Consider the following 28,000-nt stretch of genomic DNA (forward strand, 5'->3'; position numbering starts at 1 on the left):
TTGAACTGATATATTTTATTGTTTTGTCTACACACAAGATGTATGTCATGTTGGTGGATGGCATGTACTTGTGTGGGACTGTTTTTTTAGTAAAAGTTTGGCAATGTGTCAGTGAATGCCTATCTGTACATGTACATACAAAAATGCCAGGGTTTTTCTTATGTACATATTACTGTTGTGCAAGAACCCACCCTTCAATATTTATCAGGCACTTGCCGGATAGTTCCCAGGCATTTTCAAAACCTAATCATGGCTTCAAAAACATTCTTGGCGGAGACTCACCGCTCACATAATGGAGTATTATTAGCACCATCATATTTAAACAAAGCAAATACATTTTGCTCCCTTCCCCCCAAAATATGTTTCTATCCGAGCTCCCAACTCCCTCACCTACTATCACAGATGGTGTAAGCCACACAGAGTTATCTGCTCCTAACTCCTGCTGAAACAAATCGAGACATGTCATAACATTTTGCAACCCCACCCACGTCGTCTACAGTGTGAAACATGCACATCACAAACAGCATGCCTCGACCACCTACAACCATGGAATGCTACAGTACCAAAGAATCTCCTCTATCAAATGTTCCAAACCCAGAAATCAGCAAGTCTTTGGTGTAAATGGCAAAAGAACCTGGGCAAGTGTCCACCATGGTATCCAGCATGCTGGATGTGACATGTGTGTCAATGCCTGTGATGCATCTTGGTTGTTGTAAGTTTTGTCTTTCTGTTGTTATCCTAGCTGTGTGTACATGTGTATGCATGTCTGCAGATGTAACACACGGTCTAGTGATGGCCACACACATACAAATGTGTTTTGTGAATTTCACATGCATTATTAACACAGAACCATCTACATCTGCATATGCAAGTTAACCATAAAAACATATTTAAAATTTAATATCACTCGGTTTTAGTTTTGTTCACCCTTTCAAAGACCACCTTCCGTCCTCCTCCTTGTGACTCACTGTCCGAAGCAGTCAGAGAAAGGGTGCGATCGTGGCCATCACGGAAGACCATGTAACAGGTAGGGCACATGACAACAGTCAGGAACATCTACACATGATATACGACTACTGAGAAATCATTATCTTCAACCACCTCCCTTCTTCAAGTATACGAGCAGTTGACGTATTGGCTCGCTGTTCCTGTCCTCCTGACTGACTGCATGCCCCTACACAGTTACAAGCAAAATACCTAACTTCCCACTATCATCATATCTACAAACAACATAGTTCAGATGCAGAGTCAGCATTATTAAATAGTAAGTAACAAAATATCAATGCAGCCTCAAAAAGTCAGTGAAGTCTATTCATATCACTTAGGGTTAGTACTGTTACATTTACTATGGCCTTTCTGATATTGCACATCACAGATGAACTACTGCATGCAAATATTAACTTTGCCATCAATATAAATTAATGTGATTCCGATTACACTGAATTAAACTCAGGGTTAATCTATTATCTATAGCCAGATGTTCATGATGATATAACTGACAATACTTTTCATAAGGAAAGGAAATGTTTTTTGATGAAAATGTTAATGAAATAGCAGCATCCAAGAATAAAATCAGCCATGTAATTGAAATCACATTAAGATTAATTAATGCCTGACAATACTGCCAGCAATTTGTAACTGCTTACAAGGGAGGTAAGATATGCGACTTATGAAACTGCATTGTACCAAAGACGGCAGCTCTGTAACCACAATACAATATTTGTTCCATTAGAAACTGTAATCATCATGAATATATCTTCCATTGTCGCAAATGCGAAAAGCTTTTTATGAAAGCAATAACAAATATGTTGTTGAGTTGTGTGACATGATCCAGGTACTTGGATCCAGTGTACCATGGTACATCAGTATAACAAACCTCAATAAGGGCTTACTAACAAATTTACAACAGGGTCCGTAAAGCTGCCATCTTTGGATGTCTAAATACAAACAAGTCAGGAATAATTCATTGACATCAATTCAAATTCTCAGGACAATACAAGAGCTTTGTTGGTTTTGGTGTCATCCATTTCTTGTTGTGGAAATGTATGATAAATAACCAATCATAAATAATCAAAGTACAAATCATTCAAATTTACATCATACTCATCATGAGAACATTTTCCTAACAACTAGAAATGACTGATGGTAAATCTATACATACTGTATTCTTTCCTATTTACCTAGGGTTAAAACAATCTGTGGGTGAATCCAATTCAGATGAACTTATACTTGTAGGTCAAGAATAAGCCACCAACTCAATAAAGATTCTACCAATATAACAAATTAACTTGGCATGGCACAAAAAAAAGTTCTTAAATGGGAATTTGAAATATCAAAAAAGATAAGCCTAATTTTGATTCAGCTTAACACATTTCACACTATAATGAGATTGCTTCTCATGAAAACCTTATCCCCACCCAACCTGCCACATCCCCCCTCCCTCATCACTATGCCCTAGTTCCCCATCCCTCCATCACTACGCCCTACCTCCCTGTCCCTCCATCACTACGCCCTACCTCCCTGTCCCTCCATCACTACGCCCTACCTCCCCATCCCTACGCCCTACCTCCCTGTCCCTCCATCACTACGCCCTACCTCCCCATCCCTACGCCCTACCTCCCTGTCCCTCCATCACTACGCCCTACCTCCCAATCCCTCCCCATACACAACGGCAGCCTGACTAGCCATGCCATCACAATATACACATGACATTCAGTGGCTGCCCCATGAACACAACCCCTTTCTAGATATCTCCTCGACGGAGTCCCGACCCTCTCTAAATCCCTATTTCGTTCCCCTATCATGCTCCATCCCAACTCCAGCCACTTGTCACAGGGTTCTCTGGTTTAATGTTTCTGTGGTTTCCCTTGATTTTCCTTGTCTGAAGAGATCAGATTGTGAGATGGTTAAAGAGCGGCATCATGAACAACACTTTTTGTAGTTGCACCTCACTGTGAAGGTCTACTGGAACTCGGCAAGGATTCTAGAGTTTGCTGCTGCTGCTGGAAGCAAGTCCTGTGGAATAACGAGGTTTGACAAGATAAACAATCTTTGATCTTCCCAGTGATATGGCAGTGGACTGACTAGTTGAGCGTCCAGAGCAAGGAGCTCCAACTGTGGTACAACGAAAATAGTCAACACTCCGCCCCATAACTATACAGGTGGAACCTGCAGGACTGACTGTCAGGTGGAAAACACAGGAGTCTAGAACTGGAAGCCACCCACTGGATTGTTTTGAGCCTGAACTCCGAACTGGTATTGCTGTTGGTTTTCGTCCATCTGAGGAGCAATGACACGATCCTCTTCTTCTGTTCCAAAGTACTTTTCAATGATGTCAAATGCCTTCTGATAGATATCTCGGTTCTCATGGCTCTGGAGGAACTCGATCTTGTCAAGTCCTAAATTACAAAGAATACAGTAAGTATCTGAGCTGCATTTATCACTTCTTGGAATAATAACTTGGTTATAGCATGACAGTATCTTAGTGTGAGAGGGTAGATATATCAATCATTTTGCCTTCTATCTGCAATACTGTGGATGTTGTACATTCCTATCTACATTGTGGTAGTGCAGGGCAACCAATAGTTTTGCATTGATAGTTTGATATATTGTTACACACTTTGTAAATATGGCAACTAATCTGTTCTTGTGTGTACAGAGAAAAGCGATTCTCCAGACTTATGCACCTGTTTGTTCACTGTTGGAGTCTGGACCAGACAATCCTGTGATCAACATCAGCAGTATCGATCTGTGCTAATGGCATATAATGAAATGTATCAACCAAGACAGCGTCTGACCACCCGATCCCGTTAGTCGCCTCTTACGACAAGCATGGGATGCTGAGGACTAATTCTAATCTTCACGGGTCCTGATAGACTTGTACATGTAACTTACCATAGCACTCTTCAATCATCACAGCATAGGGGTTGATTCCATTATTGTGTTTGGAGTCTTGTTCACCAAGTCTGAGGATGTTCTCAAGTCCATTGAGAGCCACTTGGACAATCTTGCTGTCCATCACAGTAAGCAGGTCACACAGTGGCGATATACAGCCTTGTTCCACCAGAAACCTACAACAGAATCAATAACTGATGACATGTGCAGACAAGTTTGTGTGCGGGTTACACTGAAAATGTCTGGAAAATGACAATGCATGTGTTGACATAGTCTGAACATACCTAATCTGTTCTGGGGATCCACCTGACGTAGCATTTGTTATGGCCCAGGCAGCTTCTTTCCGTGTCTTGAATTCTGCTTTACCCAAGATATCTATCAAGACTGGGAATATGTTGGCATCTATCACGTTCTGGAATAGAGACCATAGAGAATACACAGACTATACTCATGATCTATAGGCAGGTAAACAAAGGATACTACAACTGTTACCTCATTACTTTCAAGGCAGTCTGAGAATTTATCCACAATTAGTCCTCAACAACAGAGAAACCACATTCATTTGGACAGTGTTTATTCCTTGTAATTGATTGGATTAACATGGTCATAAAGTAATGTAAGTCTGTCTGTATATGTAGAAATTTCCCATCACTAGTTGTTTGGAAGTCAGTGTTTCTGGAACTGTCCTGGTCTATCATGGACTACTGTGGTTAAACTGCATTTGTCAGCCATGAAGCACATGGCTGTAAGCCAACATATATGATCAGGGTCAGGATCCACAAAGCGTTCGTAACCTCACAACATATCGTAAGTCTCTACTTTATCATAGACATACCAAATGGCATAGTGCTATGAATGTTTTGTGGATTGGGCCCCAGCACAACAGATTGTGGTCTCCCATTCACCATCTCAGTAAGCTGATATCAACATGTTCTGACAGACAATCACCATGGTAACACTCTGAATGAAGGAACCAACCTGTATTTGCATCCTATTTCCAGCAGTGATATTTGATATTGTCCAGCAGGCTTCTTTCCGGATGGACTCCTTTGGACTACTAAGAAGATGCAGGAGGCAGGGCAGCGCAGAACAGTTGAGTATCACCTGCAGGACACATACAACACGTCTACACTTACTCACTCTATACAAATACAGCATACACAGTTGTGTTGTGAGAGAGAGTGGATTTTCTACAGCTGTAGCAATATTTAAGCCATATCCCTTTACACTTTATACCAAGTGGGGAATTGAACCCAGGCCTTCCGTGTGATAAGTGATGCTTTAACCATTCAGCCATCCCACTCCCATTGTTGTAAGAAAGAGTCATATAGAAATATGCACCTTAAGCATTAAATTGCAGATATTGTGATGAATAACGGAAGTTGATTTGATACACTTGATTATCATACAGAAAAACGGAAATGTTTTAGAGACTTTTTATACTTTCTTGTGTATAACTGTAAAGGTAGAGTAGTGTTATCAACACCTGTGAGGTACTCACCTGAGTCTGACAGTCATCTCCTGTGACAATATTTCCTACAACACGTAGCGCTGCAGCCACCACACTTATATGATTATGCCTGGAAATAGGATTGCAAATGGTTAACTCTGAAATTGTGTGCTTGTGATATATCCTGAAAGTGGACATTGAAATGACAAACCCAGAAATGGGAATCAGATAACAAAGAATGTTGCCAAGATCTGGTAACGTTTGAAAAGTATACAAACTTTGAAATAGGATCAAATATGAAAGTCTTCAATGGATTATGACATACGTATGATGTATGATATAATATCAAACATGGTAGAGCAAGTCCGGCAGCTATGTAGGAGTGAACATGTTCAGACAGAAAATCATAAATCTGATAACATCTAAATTGGAGGGTAATGGGATTTTGTAAATGTTCTGGAACAAGTTATACCAAGACAATCCATAACAAGTCATTCAATGTAAACATTCATCTCTGTCACCATCTTCCACAGATCTTTCAACAGTCCCAGACGAACTGTTTCCTGACTCACATTAAAAGTTCTACAAGTCGCGACACACTCCAGAGTCTATAACAGCTTGGATCTTTTCATTGGGTCCATCTGAGAGATAGGAAAGAGCCCAACACGAGTCAGCCAAGACGTCCTTGTCCGTGTGGAACAGCAGCCGTGCTAACACAGGCAGTGCTGGACATACCTGCCAACAGATGGACACCTCATTACCACGCGTCTGCTACAGCATTCACTACCAAACATACCACAGGCACAAACTCAAACAAGAAGGTGGTGGAAGTAAAGAAAGATGGGTAATGTTTGATGTATGATAAAAGACTGATATGAGTCAATAACAGATGACATTTTCCCACATCAAGGCATGATAATACAGCCTTACCAACTCTGGAGCAAGGCAAGATGCACTCCTGATTAAATGATCACAACAGTTACAAACTCAGGTAAGATTTCTGAGATGTGACAAACCTTTGCAAACTCTGGTGGTGGATTCTTGCCTCGGCATAAGTTAGATAAACACCACACTGCATTCCGTGTCATTGACAGGCTGTTGCTTTTACTTAACAATCTGTAAACAGTGGCACAAACATGTCAATACCCTGAAATCTTCCCCACAAACATGTCAATACCCCCCTCCAAACATGTCAATACAGGAAATTCAAGAGCACATCTATCAGGTACTTCAAACTTACACCTTGTTCCCCACGGGGACAATGAATGTTCTTGTATAACATGATATGAAGCATAACATGACATTACTTAACCTCATATTTTGATACCATCATGTTGGCGAAGTTTTAAGAGCATGTGATACTAGGATACAAGATTATTATGTATTAAAAAAGAAAACTAAAGGATACTAGATTGTTGACAAAGTTTCAAGTGCATGTAATGCTAGGATACCAGATCCTGTATTGAAAACCAGGCAACCAAATACTGCCAGTAGGGATAATTCTTAACAATGCAGATGTGACAAAGCTGCACTGTCAGTTCAAGAAAGAACACTGTACATCAATATCCCAAATAAGGGATAATCTATTTAAATAGACTATATGACTTCTAAGTCTCTGATGGTAAGCTACTTACTGTAACAATGGTACAAGTATTCCTTCATTAAGTACATAGTCCCTGCATTCAGGGCTGTCACCAGCAATGTTTCCTAAGGCCCACACAGCCTAAAAAGTAGATCAACAAACTTAATGACAACAATCATCAACAACACGACTTTCACAATTGCATAATTGTCCTGCTTCAGAAAACAGACAATGCAGACATAGAAATGGGAATTAAAGGAAAGTTGTCAAAAATACATATTTCTTTACATCAACATGTTACTCTACAACATATCTACCCAATGAACACCAAACTGAGAGCTGCTACAATATCTGTACCCAAGGAATCAAAGCATGTGGTGCACTTACTTGTTCCTGCACATCCTCAATTTCAGAGCTGAGGAGTTTGATGAAGATAGGTACAGCCCTGGCTTCAATGACAACACGAGTCTGTAGAGAAGTTCCTGATGCTATGTTTGTCAAAGCCCATGCTGCTTCAAACTAAACAGAAAAAAAAGTGTCATGAAGCAGTGAAAAGTGGATTTCTGCTAATTGGCCAGTGGCAGGAAATGACTGAGGTTCTCATATAAAATATCTAGAGGCTCATCTGCACTAGAAGTACTGATTTAGAGTTATCTGCCCTTGGTACACCAACATCTAGTGTCTGAAATTAACATATCTTACAGAAAATGATTCTTAACGTATAATCTTAATATGCAGATCTGTAGAGATATAATTGCTTGGGATTCACAAAACAAGTTAAATTCATAGAAGAATTCTTTGAAGAGAATCGTCCTTGGGGTACATACTGTCAAATCCCGATGAGTCGAATCGCTGGGGACCAAGTAATAAATTCGACTTATCGATGTATTCGAAACATAGGTATGTCTATGAGGGTAGAAAAAAAAGATGATCCAGTCCTAATTCCTCCGCCTAAGCATTTGTTTATCTAATGATTTCCATATCACTAATAGGGGCACCTTATCAGTTCCAGTCTGATTAGCACAGACAGTGATTTCCGTAAAATCACTAATCTGCCTTTTGAACTCACCCGTCAATGGCGGAAAGGTGTGAGCCACGCTGGTTTGTTAATTGGATCAGTTTGCTACACCAATCAACTTCTCATTGACTGACTTCGGCTTATGTATACAAGATTGCTGTTGTTTGAATCTCATGGGACCAAATTTCCTTTTTGTCATCGTGTTTATTTATGAGTCATCAGGGATTCAAATGATGTATTTATGAGGACTTCCGAGTTATGCGTAAATTCGTGTAACTCATCGGGGATTTGACTGTATATGCATTTTCTCTGAAAATGATGACAATCAATGTTTTAATAAAAAAGATTATAACAGGGAATGGTCGCATGGACCGACAGGTACTTCAGTGAGTTAGGAGGTGGCATAATATTCGAGACACAGGCATCTTTTTCATAGACTCATCTTGAGGATTTGACTGTATAGAACGAGGAGGCTAGGGAGGAGGGAATTCTGTCACAGTACAAATAAATAGCGATCGTTAGGAAGAAGGTAACTTACGCCATAACACTCACCTGTCATGTGTCCCGAAGCTTCCACGAGAGGCATGATGAGAGGGTAACCGACAGGGAGGAACGTACTGAGACCCTTCCTCACAAGTTAAGCAAAACAGTTAGCACACTGTACGAAATTAAAACCCGCCCACATCGTGAAATCTATAAAGAGCACCGTAAGAGGGAAAAAACAACTTACAACCGACTAGTATCTCATGAGAGAAATCAAAAGTAGTTAGATATGTCAACAGCGGATATATCAGTTATACACAATTGAAAACCGTCATCTGTCCAGATAACCAAGACTCACTCGGTCAAGGTGGCAGGACACTGTCCACTGGAGAGAACAGAATGACCAAAATGCACACGATCACGAGAATGTGTATCAAGCTGATAGTGCCTTATAAAAGTGCGAGGCCTGCTCCAAATAGCGGCGGAGCATATCTCTTCAATGGGTAGTTCGATGCAAAAGCCTTTGAAGTGGCCACTGCCCTGACCGAGTGAGCCTTTAAACCCCTCAGGGGAAGGCTTGCCCATAGCCTTATAAGCACTACAAAGGACCGATACAAGCCAGCGAGATAGGGTCTGTTTGCTAGTCGGCATCTCAGCCTTCTCTCCACTGTAACGCCACCGTAGAATAGATCCCTTGTGAACGGACATCCAGGGCGCTTTACGGGTGAGTGCTTCGTTGCAGAGGTCCCCAATGTGGAAGGCTGGGTAAGAGTAGGAAGTTCGATATGAGCTGTCACATGGAAAGCTTGATCAATCTTCGGACGGTAAGTATCCGTGAGGCGAATACTGACACAATCTGGATGGAACACAGTCAGCACCGGGTCTGCCGACATAGCATGTAAATCGCCAACCCTTCGTCCAGATGTTACCGCCACCAGAAATACGTCCTTCCATGCTAACAGTAGAATGGAAATAGCCGACAGACGTGAGAAAGTAGGACCGGACAGCCAATCTAGCACGATTGACAAATCCCAAGGTGGGCTGGTACACCTGACAGCAGGTCGAACCCGATCCACGCCAGCCAAGAAGAGCTGCATAAGAGGGTGCTGCCCAAGAAGAGCACCATCAACAGGGGTGTGAAAAGTGGAAATAGCAGTGGAGTAGCCACGAATGGTCGAAGCTGCCAAACCTTCCAAACGAGCTTGCAGAAACTCCAATACTCGGACTAAATCCGCAGAAAAGGGATCTGCAATCCCCCTATCTGAACACCAGTGCGCATATCGGGACCACCTCTCCTCATATTGAACGTTTGTCGAATCCCGCCTCGAAGCCAGAATTGTGTCTGCAACTGCTGCAGGAATTCCCGTGCCAAACCACCCACTGAATCCTTGGGTTGGGTGTTGCGTGCCGTTCTGAGTGAGAATGTCCGGTTGCAAAGGTAATAGAACAGGAGGCTGAGCCATAAACCTGAGAACTACCAGAAACCAGCTCTGTGTCGGCCAAAGAGGTGCCAGTAGCACAAGTAGCCGAGCTGGCTGGGTGGACAGCTGGGTGAGGACCCGGGGAATGAGAGGTAGTGGAGGAAACGCCCACAGAACCTTGCCCATCCAATCCAGCAGGAAGGCGTCAGAGGCCAACGCCCTCTGGTCCGGTATTCGAGAGCAGAACACGGGTATCTGATTCGTCCCGCCTGACGCAAACAGATCCACCTGGAACGATCCGTACAACTGGGAGATAACTCCGAATATCTGCCGATCGAGCATCCTGTGAGAGGAAGGAAGACATGATCTCCCGTACTCTGTTGACCCGGTCGGGCGACAAAGAGACAAGACCCTGTTGAGTTCTGAACCACACCCCGAGAAAAACCAAGTCCTGGGTGGGTACCAGGTCGGATTTCTTGAGGTTTATGATCCACCCCAGTCGAGCTAGAATGTCTATCACCGTGTGGGTAGAATCTAGGTTCGTTGGCTGAGTTAGAGCGCTGAGCAACCAGTCGTCTAGATAAGGGTAACAACACATTCCGTGCAACCTTGCGAGGGTAGCTGGCACTAACATAAGCTTGGTGACCACCCTGGGGGCAGTGGATATGCCGAAGGGGAGCACCGTGAATTGGTAACACATCCCATCGTAAGAGAACCGGAGGTACTGCTTGAAAGTGGGATGAATTGGCACATGTAGATACGCATCCTTTAGGTCGAGCGACGTAAGCCAATCGCTGGGCTGAACAGAGATCACCGAGCGAAGTGTTTCCACCTTGAAAGATGGAACCTCTAACATGCGATTCAACCCTTTGAGGTTGAGAATGGGATGGAACCTGCCTTCCTTCTTCAGAACGAGGAAGTACGTGGAAAAAAACCTGCCTTCTCCTCGCCTAGATGTATGCGCTCTATTGCGGACTTGTCCAGCAATGCCTGAACTTCGTTGCGCAGTATACCTGCCTTGACCGGACATGATGGCACCGGAGTGCACCTTTTGCCGGTGAACTCTGGCGGGCCTCGCTTCCACAGCGGTAAATGGCCGACACTGACGGTGGACAGCACCCACGTGTTGCGTGTAGCCTTCTCCCACTCTGGTAGGAAGAGAGAGAGGCAGCCTCCCACTGGGATGTGAGGTAAGAGTGCGTGAGAAGTCCTCTGCAGATGAACTGGCTGGGACGTACCCATGGATACAGCCGGTAGATTTAACGGGGGTCGGGGCAGACCCCCTGCGACCATGAAAAGGCTGCTGGGAGCCAGACGAAGAGGCCTGCACCTTGCTCTTACACTTGGCGGGACGGCTCCTCCTCCTATCTCTACCCAACAGCCGAGGCCAGCCGGCAGACTTGGGCGTAGGCTGCGCCCCAGAGGAAGAACTTGCTACGGGAGCGAGAAACCCGCGGTTGCTCCAAAAAGGCCTTAGAATCCTTGAAGGAGGTCACTGCCGCAGCAGCCTCCCGAATGACCTGCTGTGCCCACGGAAACAACGTCGCTCCCAGCTGAAACGGAAGGGCCAGCAAGGTCTGCTGTGTTGCTGCCGAATAACGGGACGTAGACAGCCATAGCTTGATTATCCCCATGACTGCGCACATCGCCGTTGACGCGGCAGACCGCAAAGAGTCTCGCGTCAGGTGGGCCTGAACTTCGGATAGTTGACGGAGAAGAACAACATTCGGTGAAATGTGCTGCCTCCGCCTCCAGAGCCGACCTTTGTATCGAGGAAAGGTACGCCTCGTGGACCACACACTGCTGCATGGCATTCAGGTAGACTTCCTCGTAAGTCCGGTATGCCTGCCGCAGGGGAGCGCCCGACTGGGCAAACGGTGGTACTAACCGCCCTTGCTTGCTTGCCGGAGCTGCCTCCAAGGAAGCCGAGCCTCCCTTGTCCACCACCGGCACAAGGAAAAGAGAATCATCACCCAGCTGATACCTCTTAACTAGTTCGGGGAGATCGAACCTGAGGCGAGAACCAATCAGGAGAGGATCCATTACACCCTGCACTAGGGAGGGCAAGATGCGGAGCTGTGTCTGAGAGGGCTGCCGATGAGCAAACGCCTCACCTGGCAGGCGGAACTCAGTCGAGTCCGAGCTACATGTCGGCACTGCGGCTTGGGGAAGACAATGGGCAATACGTTGCCGAACCTCCCGGAGAGCCAACGAAACACGGAAAGCACCCTCGGACTCCTCGACCACCCCAACCTCCATAGACTCGAATCAGAATTCAGATTTCCTCGTGAAGAGGAGCCGAACCCCGACCCGGTGGAAGGCCGAGCCACAGACGCCACGGGAAGGGAAGAGCCCAAGGAACTGTCAGCTCCGGAAACCAACAGGACACTCGAACCCCGGTCCCGAGACATGGGAGGAAGCACAGGCGGAACCGGCTCCTCCGCTCTCATGGGGCGGGGTGGCACAGGGACCTGAACCCCAGGAATCCTCAACGGACCCTGGGCCAGCACCGAGAGAGAGGGACTTGGAGCGAACTCTCCCTCTCTGGGGTAGCCGAGGCGTCCGGACTCTCGGTCCCCCATCCAGAGTGGGCGAGGAACTCCTGCCGGAGATCTCCAACCAAGTCATGAACGAGGAACTTCACTGAGTCCATATGCTGTTGAAACAATTGTGTTATAACGGACATATCAAAACCACTTGAAGATTGAGATTGAGAGTGTGACTTATGCGAAGTAGACTTAGATTTAGTTTGCTTAGCCTTTTCAGCCTTAGATGGGGGAATCTCCTGGGTCAAGTCCCCTCCCGCCTCACGCAATTCCATGTTAAAAAGGAAGTCAGCCGCCCGTCTCTTCTGGGCCCGGGGGGAAAAGCCCATACACAATTCACAGATGTCAGGATTATGCCCTGCTTTTTCCAGACAGCATAAGCATTTATCATGCTTATCTTGGCGCTGGATATTTTGCCCGCAGGCAACACACGCCGTAAACGCCTGAAAGCAAACACGCAAGCATGTAGCTAACGGCGCAACACAACAGCATAAAGATACACGTACAAAACATTATTTGAAAATTACGTGAATGCGACAACACGACATGAAATACTTGGTTAATAACGCAATATTTCAACCACGTGGCACGCTAAACTTCCCGCCATGGAATAGCAGCACGTGCGTAAACCACGAGAAAGCTAGCGTAAAATTTAATACAAAGTCACAGAAATGAGAAATAACTGACTGCAAAGTCAATAAATCGTTACCAAGAATGAATAAAGACCATACATACAGTAGTTGAAGTCTCAGACATTCTTCTTGTAAAGAAGTTAATCAGCTTGGAACGCTAGAGTGACAGCAGAAGGAATAATGCTACGGGCCTGGGTACGTGCCTAGTTGGCTCGCATGCGTAGCAGGGAGGTAACTCCACGGGGTGTGGGCCGTATAATAAATAAAAAAGATCTTTATTTATTGTACAATATTTTTATTAAAACATTGATACAACTGTCACATGACATTTTCAGCCGCAGAAAATGCATACATGAACCACAAGGACGATCTCTATGAAAAAGAATTATGTACAGTGAATTATCAGAGTCTGAAACATATCTTTTCATGGTCGAGTGAATGTGGTTTTCAACTGCTTTTAGAAACATTCAATCACTATCACAGTGAGCGACATCAGGAAAGGGCTTTATATAGTGTACCCATTTGGGGACTTCAATCTGGGCCTTTTGTGAATGCTTCAACTCGTAGGCTACCCTACTATCATTGCTATCTCATGAATATTCCTCAGGTTTACACAATATTTGCAATGTGACCTAAGGTGGAAACTATTATGAATTGACCCCACTAAAAAAATCATATATATAATGGTTTGTCTGATGTCTTTGAAGCTGTGTTCATAATCAGTCACCCTGACCATCATGGTTGCTATTCACATACCAGGATATATTTCCCTGCAGTGTTACAGGCATCAAGCATAAAGTCATTTACACTGACTGGTACTGGAACTGATTGACTAACCTGCAGTGTCCAGCTTCCATCTCTCTGTAGGAACTCTACAAAACGTGGGACAATTCCAGTCTGGATCACTTCATCTATTGGTGGGTTTGGTTCTGTACAGAAAGGAGTCAGTGAGTGAGTGAGTTTAGTTTTACGCCGCTTTTAGCAATATTCCAGCAATATCAAGGCGGGGGACACCAGAAATGGACTAAACACATTGTGTCCATGCTGGGAATCGAACCCGGGTTTTCGGCGTGACGAGCGAACGCCTTAACCACTAGGCTACCCCACCGCCCCTACAGAAAGGAGACACATGTTTACATTCATAAGTCTCCAGCATCATCCTTGTAAAACAAAGTCTAATCAGTACTGAATGCTGTTAAACACTTTGTGATGAGCATGCTGTAAGACGTGATGTGGTACTAAATAAAAACAATTATATCCAACAATTTTCTTTAACAAAGTTATCTACATACCTCTGGATAACAGTTTCCTGAACTTCTGAGTTGCAGCTTCTAACTCCTCAACATTTTCACTGTATAAAGCTTGAACCATCTCTGTACTGATGCCACCCTACATGCACATATGTTGAACAGTTACGATGAATCATAAACATATATGCACGACAATAGCACCTGCTCCGACAAGGTGACAATCGCAATGCAACCTAACAACATTCACTACATTAATCTACTGCCATCAGATAATACTTTAAATACTTTGCATATATAAGCAGTGTTTGCTCATAAATCTTGTGATCCAAAAGATGGTCTCAACACTATTGTTATCACACTGTTAGTTTCAAAAGCAAACTCATTGGAAAACTTTTATCAATTTGTTTTATTATTATAGATCTACTGGTATTGTTGCTGTGTTTACTTCCAACTGTTGTATATCAGAACCAGTGCTGCAGCCAGGATTTCCTTGGAAGGGGCCACTTGGCCCTTATCTTTAGAAAATGTGGGCCAATAACCAAAAATGTAATTTTTAGAGTAAAATTGATATTTTATACTTATCCTGACTCATGCTCTTTTGCTTGTCTTCTTCTTCTTGCGAACATAGTGGAACACTTGTATCTCCTTATTTGAAGCTCCCTTCAAAATAAAATCACTAATTGGTACTCACCACGAGTTGCTCCCCTTTGCTTCCCTGGCGGGGAAAGGTGTGCAGCCACCCTCCTGGCTTATGTACTCCCTCTCTCCTGATTTGCTTGAACCCAACACTTGAATTTACAGGAAATCCAAAAGTGTTATGTGGGGAGGATGGGAGGGCTACCCCTCATGAGTCAGGATAAGTATAAAATATCAATTTTACTCTCAAAAATTACATATTTCCTTCCTTATCCTGACCATGCTCTTTGTTTGTAGCATCCTACTGGAACGGAGGTGGGTAAATATAATACTTGGATTTATAAATTAGTGATTTTGTATAGATATACTGTAAATATCCCCTCTGGGAACTTCATGAAGGCTTAGATTTAGGATGTTTCCTGTATAAAGAAACCATAGGTTATATAAAGCCATTAAAGGGGAATTACATTATGAATATATTGAACAATACATATAAATAATATATATATATAGGTGACTCTGATAGAGGCACTGAAATTGACTATACCAAAGTATATGCTTAAGGTTGAATACTTAAGCTGAACATATATACATAGCCCTAAAACTCCGTGAGAGTTATAAGCTAGATGAGTATGTATAAAATACATATTAATCTTGTGAGGATAATATTTTAACGCCTACTGAGGGACTGTCAGTTGCTGGCGAGGACCAGTGGTCGAAATGGTGAATGCCAGAGACATCTTCTGTAGTGATGTCTCTCAGGTAGTGATTAGCAAATACCATGTTAGATTTCCAATAGCATCCTTCCATGTCGTGTTCAAGGAACAGTTACCGTGTAGGGCGAGGGTAGAGGCCAGTGCCCTGATCTCATGTGGATTTGATGCTGTTGGTGGGTTCAAGCCTGCTGCCTTGTAGGCACGGGAGAATGACAGTCCTTATCCAAATAGATATTGTGGTCCGTGACACTTCTGTTTGATTCAGAGGCTGATAAGGGGATGAATAAACGCTTGAGAAATCTTCTCCTTGTTTTGATCAATTAAATAAATAAACTTTGAGCTCTTACCGGACACAGTGATAGGTCTTGTGTATCTTCTGATCCGAGAATAGAGGATAGGCCCGGGATGTGGAATAATCTGTCTGGTTGACCTGGCAGTTGATTTTTATGCGATGAAATCCCATCTTAATCCGAGGTGCGCTGTGTTATGATTGTCATCAAACTGTATCCTCTCGTAATCCAGAGCATTGAATTTCAGACATTCTTGCTGCTGTGGTTAGCGATAGCAGAAACAGTGTTTTCTGTGAGAGAAATTCAAAGTTTGTCGATTCAAAGGTTCATAGACCTCACTCGTGAGGTGTTGTAACACTACATTCAGATCCAAGCTGGGCGTGGAACTTCCGCTTTGGTCCTCCAATCGGAAAGCCTCGGTAGTAAGGCCAGTAACTCTGGAGATCTCTGTCAATTTGACACCGTTCTCATGGTGATTACAGAACTAAAGCTGCAAGATATGTTGATATCGTTGAACCTTTTAATTGTTTGTTTTGCCGTGAGGTAACACAAATAGTCTGCCACTTGAGGTTGTGAAGCCTCTCTTGCTGTAAACCCTTTCTTTGTTGCATAATTTTGAAACTGTGCCACTTGTCAGATGCATTGCCACGAAATCTGAGTTGAGTAACGATGAAGTAAAGCGTGACTGCTTTTGCTCGCTCTGGCAGAATATCTCTCTTGTTTAAACACATTTGTATACAGTCCATACGTGTAGTTGGAACATTGCTGGGTTTCCGTGCACTTGTTTGTGTGAGGATGAATTAACAGGTTTTGCGTATGGCTTGGGTAGCTCCAGTGTTGGTTGACCGATTTCTTGAATTAGTATGGAAACCACGCTCTGGCCCGGCCAGTAGAGCATGACCAAAGTGAGTTGTAGGCTCTGTGTTTGTCTGATTTTCTGTAATACTTGAGGTATTATTGCTGGCGTGGAAGCGCGACGTGCATTGAGGCCTTCCATGATAGGACTTAGCGTCCGTTGCTTTAAGCTTGGGGTCTGGGACTGGTGACACGATAATGTCGGTAGCTGATTGTTGAATCGGCGTGGCGAATAATAGGTCTATTAAGCTGGCTCTAATTGCTTGATTATCTGTGCAAAATTTCCTGTTGATCATCCACTCTGTCGGTGATGGTAGATGAGGCGAGAGAGCGTCTGCTAGTATATTTCTGGCTCGGGAATGTGCACTGCTCTGACATGTAGATTTAGATCTTGTATTAAATCGAACAGTTGAAAGCTTAGGTTCAAAAGGTTCATCGATCTCGTTGAGCCTTGCTTGTTTATGTAGAACGCCACTGTCGAATTGTCTGTATGGATCATTAGGCGCGCATTTTGTAGAAATGTGCTCCAATGTAGAATGGCGTTGATTACAGCTTTCATTTCTAGACTGTTTATATGGAGTTTGCATTCTTGCTGATTCCATAACCCTGATATCGTGTGGTTGGTGAGATGAGCTCCCCAACCTTGATTGACGCGATCTACATACAGATGGGTTTTGTATTCCTGCTCTGCTAAACAAATCCTTCGCAGACGTCGATTTCTTGGTCCACCATAGTAGATGCGGTCTGAGATGTTTCGGTAGACTGAATGGTTGTACATCGTTGAGATGTGCGTTGATGAGGACCTGTAGGGGACGTAACTGTAATCTGCCTGTGACAGTCATGTCTTGGGCTGATGTGAGAAGACCTAGTAGGCTCTGCCATTGTCGCAGTGGTAACGGAGAGAGTAGAGCTGGTGGAATGGTCTGCTGTATCTTGAGCCAACGGTCTTCTGGTACCAAAATCACGGTTGCGATTTGTGATGAATCGAATACCTAGGAACTGCAGGTCTTGGCGATGGTACTAGGTCCGACTTTGCGTAAGTTTACTAACCAACCTAGTTGTGTTAGTAGCTTTATGATGTAATTTAACTGTAGTTTGAGGCGCCCAGTGGATCTTGATCTACTTGTATCCCGTCGTCGAGGTAGAACGCACTGCGTAGTAACCCTTGACGATGTAGAAATTTGATATGTCGGTTTCGTTATCCTGAATAGCCAGGGGCTGATGATATTCGAATGGGGAGTACTTTCCACTGGTAATGTAGCCCTTCTAGGTAAATCGTAGGTATTTCCTGGAATCGGGATGAATGGGGATGTGCAGGTAGGCATCCTGTAGATCTATGCTGCCCATGTAGTCCATGGGGACGAATCATCTGGCGTAACTGAGGTAAATGTATCATGCTTGAAACTTCGTGGTTTGCGTAGATAGTTCTTGTTGAAAAAGCTCATGTTGTAGATGAGTCTGTATTTCTCCGTGGAGTTTTTCTTGGGAACTAGGAAAACTGGGGAGTAGAAACCCTGGTCTGACGCTTGCTTGATCTATTACTTCTATGGCCTGTTTGGATAGGAGTGATGAAACAGCCTCTCTTATCTTTGGTAGTTGTTGCTTTGTAAATCGAACTTGGGGGTTTGATTGTCACGGAGGCTTGGCCTGTAGAGGATCACGAAATCCGTGTTGAAGAATGTTGGAGACGAAAGGTCTTGCAATATTCCCCAGTTTTCCCAGTGTAGTTGGGGGCGCCCACCCACTTGAGCTGGCTGTACTGGAGCGGCTGGGGTGGAAGACTCAGTCGTTCAGAACCTGTGTTTCAGCGTCTATAATTGCGGGAACCTCTGGGTGTCCTGCCTCTTCCTGATCCTCCCTCTATAGTTGCCGTTATGGGCGACGAAAAGAATCTTTACCTCTAGAGCTGGCTATCTTCCTGTCTCTTGCTCTTTGTAGGCCTGTGAACTTAGATCTGCCTGAGTATCTCTGTGAAGTCTGATGAATGACGCTGGCTAGTGTGTCCAACGATCTAATCATAAGGATTTCCCCTGGAATCTTAGAGACTTCCTTGGCGACTTTGTGCGATTTCTCCGTCAAAGATGGATGTTGTCGACCGCGGGGCTGTATAAAGTGGGGCTGTAAAGTTCTCCCCAATTACAGGAGGCGAGGAGGCCTTGACGACGAGCTAAGGTCAGTGCTGCTGAAACAGATGTAAGATGATCCGTAAAAACTGCTGATCTTTCTTTTGCATAAGTAAGGCAGAATAAATCATTCTATCATCTTCGATCGTCGGAATCCGAATCTAGTAATAAGAGTCTCATTGATCGTCCCTAGATCTATTTAACCCAAAGAACATACCGCCTCGTCATGGTTTCTATATGAGCCAACTTGCGATCATCCATCTTGTAAATCTTGTTCTTTACATCGCTGATGATCTTATAGTTCTCATCGATGTCCTGGGCCTTGTAGAAGGAGTCCATGTTATGCGTGGAGAACTTCTTGGCTTGAAAGTTGGGCAGATGTGGTATCTGAACTTTTCGTAGCTTTCTGAAAGCTGCATCTAGATTCTGTGGCACTGCCGCTAATCGGGTCGATCGGGGTAGAGTGATTGCATCTGGATCATCTTCCTTCATCAAATCGTCATGCTGTATTGCCACTTTTAGATGGTGATGTGAGATCTAGGTTATTGACCATCCAATACCGTATCTCTGCATCAGAAAATATGATTCCTCCATCATCCTCAAAACCATCATCATTAACAAATTGTAGATGCTCTTCGGGGACTGCGTGTAGCTGTCTGTATATCTGATGAGGTTTGTGGCGATCTAGTTGACTTCAGCGCCCGCTCTATGTGGGAGATCTGACGGGTGATCGACCTGGTGATGAAGCAGAAGTGGAGATCGTCTATTGGGATGATCTTCACTCGAGACTTTGTGAGGTGAATGTTGATAGCTTCGCTGGCTCTTCGGCAGTCCTCGATGTTCTTCTAGATGATGAAGATCTGGAATCATATGTCGCCGAATGCCTTAGCGAAGCTTCATTGCGATCGGTCGAGGGATGCGATGATATGACCTTAGCGAAGGCTTCCGTGATGTCTGATGGTCTGAGTCCATATCTAGAGATGAAATCGAAGATGGTGATGATCTCTCCGCCCGAAGGCTGTACATCTAGGTCCTTCCGTCAAGGTGGTGCGGGACTTCCTTGGCGAAAGGTGACATCGTCTTGGCTGCTTACGTTGGCGGGGGTGCCTCTGGGGTGCTGTTCACGTTGGAGCCTTCGCGAAGGTTCGGACGCTGCTTCGGCGCAGTTTGTAGTAGTCCTCCATGATGTTCATAATCTGCCGCATCATGTCTTCTGGGATGATTCAGACGGTAAGTCGGCGTCTTTTCTGCGATGGGGTTCACATCAATGACGTCTGGCGCCGTGTAGAGGCATCAGGCTGCATGGTGATCTCTGCAGAAGTCACAGTCGCTGACACCGGTCAGCTTCTTCTGCCGTAAGTCGGGATGATTATCGGCTGATCATCGTAGAGGCCCAATTCTGCTGCTGGAACGATCTCGGCTGAGAAAGTTCTTGCTGTCTCGTGGAATTCCCTTGGAAGTCTGGCTGCCCTGGGTGTCCTCAATCTCGCGTTGAGACGGCGATGAGGCCCTCTTAGACTTGGTCTGCAATGGCGAGATGTCTGGGGAGGCGGTCGTTTCTTCGAGTAACGGACTCGTCCCACGTTCCTCTGCGCGGGGGTCTCTAGCAGAACACCAGGCGGGAGAGGGTCGATAAAGCTAGCAGCTGACTGGATGGAATATCTGGACTCTCTGCCATGTTTTGCCCTTGTTTCATGCGTGATCTATCTGCAGCACGTCTTAAGACGCCAAAGGTGATATTTATTAAATGCAGAATGAGATAAATTAATGCAGTAACTGCAACGTGGAATTAAACGCATTACATGCAGGTGGTAGAACAACTAGGGCATATTACATGTGGATCGGAGGCAGAAAAACGTAATCTACAAATCGTACAGATTTTCATCAACGTAAAGCTAACTGAACAATCACGAATACCACGGAATAAACAGTAGAAATCACGATAATTAATCAATACAAATAGTAAAGGATACTAGCTATACCTCTATAGTAACCTATGAGAGGTAAAACTAAGAGATTATCAAAGGATATGGTGTGTAAGGAGACACAAGGAGCTCTCACATCCTGCTCACTGGGCGAAGAAGGAGAGAGTGAAGCACATGGCCAGAGGGTGGCGACACCTTTCCCGCCAGGGGAAGCAAAGGGGAGCAACTCGTGGTGAGTACCAATTAGTGATTTTATTTTGAAGGGAGCTTCAAATAAGGAGATACAAGTGTTCCACTATGTTCGCAAGAAGAAGAAGACAAGCAAAAGAGCATGAGTCAGGATAAGGAAAAATTTGCAATCCTTCTCTTTGACATTTAGACAGCTAAAAGATTTGATGTGGCTCTGTACATCAAGTTGAGCTCTGTACAGCGAAACAAGCTCCTTAGTTAAAGCGATTCATATTACAGTTGTGTATGCACATAGACGAACTATCAATGTGCAGAGATTAGGAAGCCTCATTTTGAATTCTGGAAGTTTCAATATTTTGATTTTGATTTCCAAATGTTTGACATCGCTTTCAATGAAAAGAGTTGCATTTTGAAATAAATGATGTGCCCGATATATATAAAAACGTGTCATACATTATAAAAATGCGCCATTGATGGCACATATATTCATAAATAAAGCACCAAGTTAAGTACAACAATTGTTTGCCACAGATATGGCAATGTCCACTGCCGCTAAAGAATGGAATATCTATATTTACTACTTTTGATTTTTGCCAGAAATGACTGGTGTCTGCATAATCACCCAATGTAGGCTGTCAACATACTTGAAAACATTGGGTGCAATGTTTTATGAGATATCGCGTTTAAATAAGCTTGATGCAAAGCGGTGACCCCAATGTCGTGGTGACCCCTTGAAGATGAAGACATTGGGTACAAGGTCACCCAACATCAGTTTAAAATGTGAAAAAGTGCCATGTCTTGAAAATGTCAAGGTCACCCAAATAATGCCCTAATGTAGGCTGTCACCAAATTTGAAGATATTGGATACTACAGTGCATGAGATATCCCGTTAACAACAGTTTGAAAAGTGGGCAGTGTCGTGGTGACCTTGAAAATAAGGTCAAGGTCACCCAAATCGACTGGTGTCTGCGTAATCCCCAATGTAGGCTGTCACCAAATTTGAAGACATTGGGTACAACAGTTCATGAGATATCGCGTCAACAAGAATCAGGACGGATGTACGGATGGACATTGCTGAATACATAGTCCCCCCGTTCCGCGTTGTGGCGGGTGACAATTAGCGGGAATCCCGCAATTACAGAGTCTGGCTGCAGCACTGCAGAACACTCTCACAAAAGTCAGTCTATAGCTAATAAGAAGTGGCTCAGATGACAATCATAGCCATTAAGTCTAGTGATGAAGATATAGTGATACATGTCCTAAACAAACCCAACATACTGATTTCCCTATGTTTAGAAAGAATATGCATTGCTAACTCAAATTTGAGTGCCTTATCTTTCATTGAACTCTGGCATCACTGGAGGATGATTGCATTGAGTTTTTGTTAAAAACTCCAACAGTAACACAGCTATGACAGCCATTTGACAATCCAGTGATTGACATTCTGAACATCAACCATTCTGATATGATGCCATGCCTGAGGAAAGTTGGATCATCACAGGGACAAAGCAATATATGACATTGCATTGTCTCTGCACATGTATTATGTGCATGTTTTATTTACACTCTAAATTAGTGAGTGAGTATGGTTTTACGCCACTTTTATCAATATTCCAGCAATATCATGGCATGGGACACAAGAAATAGGCTTCACACATTGTACCCATGTGGGGAATGGAAAACCGGGGTCATCGGCATGTGGAGTTGATGCTCTAACCATCACCGACCCTAATCTAAATTAAGGACACTAAAATATAAACATAATGATGTTTTCATATGTAATATATTTTCTCTCCATGTAAAAATATATATCAAAATACTAGTTTACATATTTATGAAATGGTACCGGTTTGTTCTGTTATGCAGCACTAAGAATATTGCAGCTATGGGATCATGGGCTGTAAATAATCAACATGACCAAGTCTGGACCAGGCAATCCAGTGACTGTTGATATACTAACAACCAAGAAACCGAGTCTGACCACCCAATCCATAAAGTGGTCCTTATATGACCAGCATAGGTTTCAAGGGACTAACTCTAACCTCACAGGGAGATATGATAAAATAATCAGGTGTACATACAGTGAGAGTTGAAGACACAGTGGCTTCCTGCACATCTCCCACAGACATCTCATCAGACCCTGATGGCACAGATACATTTCGCCGTTTGAATAGCTGGCAAAAAAAGGGAAACAAATTATTTCGTCTGAAATGAATAATCAGTCATTGAGTAAATATAAATTAGGAATCATTGTTGTTGTATTAGCACAAAATGAAATAAATGAAAACAGTATTCTGACATTTGAAATTTTTTTAACTTGAAACATTTTACAGATTTACAGTAAAATCTTACTAGCTCAGTCTTCTGGTACTACTACTTTAGAACTTCAATGGGTAAGGTAATGAGTGCAAAGTATATGCTAAAGTATAGAATGGATACAGAAACAAATACTTATTGCAGGATGCACAATAGCATTCACTGTATCAAATTCTTGATAAGAAATATAAAGGTCCCAGTAAATGGGCATAAAGGTAACAAAAGTAATCATCAAATACTAGAGTACAGTATTCTACACCATTTCATTACTTAACAGAACCCTCATATTTCTAGTAGGTGAGGTGAGTTGAAATTGGGTTTAACGTCGTGCTTGAGAATATTTCGCTCATATGACGACGTGCATGCGTGTGTATGTGTATGTGCGGCTGCTTGTACTAGCCCAGACTTAAGCTGGTTTATAGTGCTAGACCACTGAGATACCATGCCACAGTTAAACGGGAATGCCCCATTCAGACACATTATACTGACTCCGAGCCGACCAGTCCTTGTTGTACTCAGGTAATGCCGAGCGCCAGGCAGGGACCAACAAGTATGATATTTTAACGTCTTTTGGTATGACACAGCCAGGGATTGAACCTGTGACCTTCTGCTCTCCGGGCAGATGCTCTCACCACTACACTACGGAGACGGTCATTTCTAGTAAGGACTCTTGCAAGTAGTAAAGTTTAAAGTAGTGTAGGGAACCAAATTACTTGCTAGGTTCCAAAATGATCAATTACCGACCAGCACACTCAGACAAGCATACTTATAATCAAGGATTAAAAAATTTCTAAATCTGCATTTCCCAGAAAGAATGTCTACTAGTGCCGGGAATTGGTTAAAATCTAATAATTGATGATTGGTCCATTACAACCGATCAAACATCGAAAATAATTGGTTAGCGTCATTTATCAATGACATATTTTACATATTTAAAGGATGATTAGTACGTTAGGAACACCAATTTCCTGGATTCGTTAAGATAAATTCAATCATGACTTGGAACGAGCTTGTAGTGCTTATGAAATGTAAATGAAATGACACAGACAAAAACAACCTTGTGAAAAATATTGTTAATGCAAACAAGTGTTCCAAGATTGGTTGTGTTCGATTATGAGAAAACATGTTCGACTGCTTGGTCGTTTAGTCACAGCAACCAATCTTTGATTACTTCAATTAATCGGACCACCACTAATGTCTATGCTGAAGAGATGTTACTGTTTATGTTCAAAGGAAAATCTTGCAAATTATCAAGGAATAATTTACTAAGTAACTCTTGAGAATGAGAGAAATTATTTATTTCATGACGCTGTCCCACCTGTTCATCTCTCTTCTGTTTACGGAGTTGGATTCCTTCTTCCTCTCTTCTACGTCGTAATTCCTGGGAGTCAAGTGCTTTGTTTTTGTATGATTTAAGTCGGTGGTTAGCAGGTCCAGGGGCTTCCGACATCTGTACGCAAATAAAGAATAAAAGAATAGGTGGTCAAATGGATTTATCTTTAAGTAAGGTGTTATTAATTTTAGGGTGAGTTACTTCTAAAGGGGTGCCTCCATGGTACTGGTGAACATGGACGCACAATTCGGACAAACACTTGCACGGATCAAAGTCACTGGTACTATAAGCTCCACCCAACACCATCAGAATCACATTTGCATAACCCAGTAACTGAAGAACACATACATGCCAAACCTAAATAAGTCATTTTAAAGTCAATTTCCATATAACTTGAATAATAACTCACCTGATATCATTCCCAAACAAGCTACATAATACATTTACTGAATCATAAATGTCTCATTGTACTGTCAAAAACTCCTTACTCCAGGATGAATTGTAAACAGTACATTCTTCCAGTATCCCTATAGAGTAGTAGTAGTAGTAGTAGTAGTAGAAGTAGTAGTAGTAGTAGTAGTATATATAACTATAATCTGACTTTGACTTTTACCCTTGTTACTATTATTCATACTGGTCATTGTGTGTGGTTTTGCATGAACTTGAAGTGAGGTAAGTGCTCTGATTACTATTGATTACTTTATCTATAAGAAGAGAGGGATATAGCTGTGGTTGCTTCTTCTGGGTTTTTAAGCTTAGAAATTAAATTGCAATTTGAATCATTCATTTCAGGAAATGGCGTTAAGAAATCTTGAAAGTGTTTTCATCTACTGGTATGCCAGGAATACTAAGGTGAACCAAACTTGATTATTAGTTCAAAAACAGATGAGGCCTAATGAGAATTTTGTTCTCATGAATATGATGAGAGTATTCCATTATCATCCTGCATGCAGCAACTCTGTAATGAATAAATGAGCATTTTTTCATAGAAATAGTACCCGTGAAGAACCGGGTTAGAATTGGTCTTCAGAAACTCATGCTTGTCGTAAGAGGCGACTAATGGGATCGGGTGGACAGACTCGCTGACTTGGTAGACACATGTCATCGTATCCCAATTGTTAGTCTGTCTCACAGTCCCTGAACCACATTATTTTCCCTACTGCCTAGCCCTCCTGCAATGCTAAAACCCTAAATAAAGCAAGTCTAGATTTCCTTAGGTTCTGAATCTCTGGTCTCCCCTGGGGCTCCTTTTCAATTTAAATGAGCTTGTTTGTTACTATCAAAATTATATATATTCAGAGACTAAGCATTAGTCTACCCAATTGTGTAGAATGATGCTCATAATATTTTTCACTGGACTGTCCGATCCAGACTTGATTATTTACAGACTGTCGCCATATAGCTGGAATATTACTGAGTGCGGCGTAAAACTCATCCTTGATAATCTCCAGGGTATACGTTCCGATAAATCTCCACTAGTACCCTGGATGCATCTACGGACGGATAATTGTATTGCCTCCCATTGCTGCCTCCACCTTCTCACAGTAGCCAATCAGATAAGCCTTTACAACTGAGCTTGCCAGTGTCAACAAGGATGGCAGCTGCAGCCGTGGATGTTTGATAGCTGTGAGACTCAGATTTTGGGAAAAAATCATACAGACAAATTGACAGGTCTGAAACCTTCCAAAAATATATTCAAGAACTCCTTCTACCTCTTAACATTACTGTTTACCGAAAAAGCAGAAGTAATTTATGATAAAGGCCTTGTGATTGGTACGCTCAACTTCCCAGCGTAGACACCTGACTGGATAAAAAGCCAGCAAAGGGAGGTAATACAATTATCGGGCTGAACCGTAGATGCATCCAGGGTAAATTCTATTGTCACTAGCCATCATAGTATGATGCTGATACAATCAAACTGATTGCATTTTCAGAAGAAGTTGTATGTTGCTATGTTCCAGTGTCACATAGCTTGATTGGTAGACAATAACAAATTTATATTAAAACGTCAGTAATCAAATAGTAAAACACTGCTATCAGTTGTCAATCCCATGGCCAGGATCGTCTTTATATAAGTTATATGCATGGTATCCCACAAACCGTCCATCAAAAGGTTATCTTTTGCCAAATTCTGTACTGTAACTGGAAATGGTTAGTGCTCATCATACATTAAACGTATTTGCTCTTTTATCCTAAAAAATAAACATTGTAGGCCTATAAAATAAGAGAGAAAACTGTTCAGACTAAGAAAAAGAAAGATATATAGACTGCCGGATTCAAAAACTTGTAAACATAAAGTCACAACATGAGTGTCTGTGACCTATGATCATGGGCAATGGAAACAAGTGATTGCAGAAATATGCATGTTTAGTAAACAGTACAACTGCTATTGTTTCTGGGACTGTTAGGCATTGCTTTAATAAAAGTTCCTACTATATTAAAACAATGTGGTTATTTTCAAATCAAAATTCAACCTGAGAATTCATTTTTGGTGGTCTTTGCCAAATTACATCAATCCTTTTGACACAATAATGCAAAATGGTCAATATCACACGATAATAACAACTAACACAGTTTACAGCATTTCATTTCATCTTACATAGATGTGTTGGAAAGATTTCCGCCCGTAACCCCCGTTTTTATCATTCTATGCCTAAGATTTATAGCAAGAAAATATGTTTTTTTTTAATGAAAGCCTAGTAACCCTAACATAATGCTAAATCTAAGTCTAAACCTAAACCCTAACCCCTTGAAATAATCATAATAAACAGAATACATTTCAAGCGGGGGTTACGGGTGGAACTCTTACCCAGAAAACGTTTTGACACAATGAAGGAGACTGTCCAATTTTGTACGATACTACAACTCAAGCAGTGTATATGCACTCTCATGTATAGTATTTTTGTTTGCTGTGCCGTCTGCAGCCCTGCCCGTGTCTCGAACCCAAACCTCAACATCACACTTGCTTACATTCAACGCAATAAATAATATAGATCATTTGACATCCCCAGATCACATCACAACAAAACGTACAATAATGAATCCATTACTGATGTTTACATGTTGCCGACTTCCACGAACAGCTGATAAACACGCACTTTGTGGCTGATCGTAATGAACACTTTCTGGGGAGCGAAGTTGTCATTTGATAGTGATTGTACGACCAATACACACCAAAGCGCATCCAAATCTGAAACAATTGATTAGAAAATATATGTAAAACACTTACGTCTGTTGGCATTTACCGATCTAGTTTTGTCTTTGCTGTAAATTCGCTGTTTTATCACTGAAATAACAAGCGTGTTTTCCTTTCTTCCCGTTCGAAACCTCACTGAGCATGT

The 28,000-nt window shown here is 42.7% G+C and overlaps 1 protein-coding gene across 1 annotated transcript; it reads right to left on the reverse strand.

Moving 5' to 3' along the window:
* On the reverse strand, nt 1-27,995 carry LOC124290549 (importin subunit alpha-6-like). The gene is given in 16 exon segments (XM_046727300.1): nt 1-2,545; nt 2,617-3,398; nt 3,895-4,070; nt 4,179-4,306; nt 4,873-4,998; nt 5,396-5,474; nt 5,917-5,941; nt 5,944-6,079; nt 6,361-6,460; nt 6,979-7,067; nt 7,314-7,445; nt 13,864-13,955; nt 14,319-14,415; nt 23,092-23,184; nt 24,645-24,776; nt 27,889-27,995. Coding segments are annotated over 15 exon segments (1,611 nt in total). The 5' UTR covers nt 27,901-27,995; the 3' UTR covers nt 1-2,545; nt 2,617-3,204.
* Nucleotides 27,996-28,000: the final 5 nt, after the last annotated feature.

This window comes from Haliotis rubra, unplaced genomic scaffold (assembly GCF_003918875.1).
Source record: "Haliotis rubra isolate DU_JTF1 unplaced genomic scaffold, ASM391887v1 Scf47, whole genome shotgun sequence".
In the NCBI taxonomy this organism is placed as follows: domain Eukaryota; kingdom Metazoa; phylum Mollusca; class Gastropoda; order Lepetellida; family Haliotidae; genus Haliotis; species Haliotis rubra.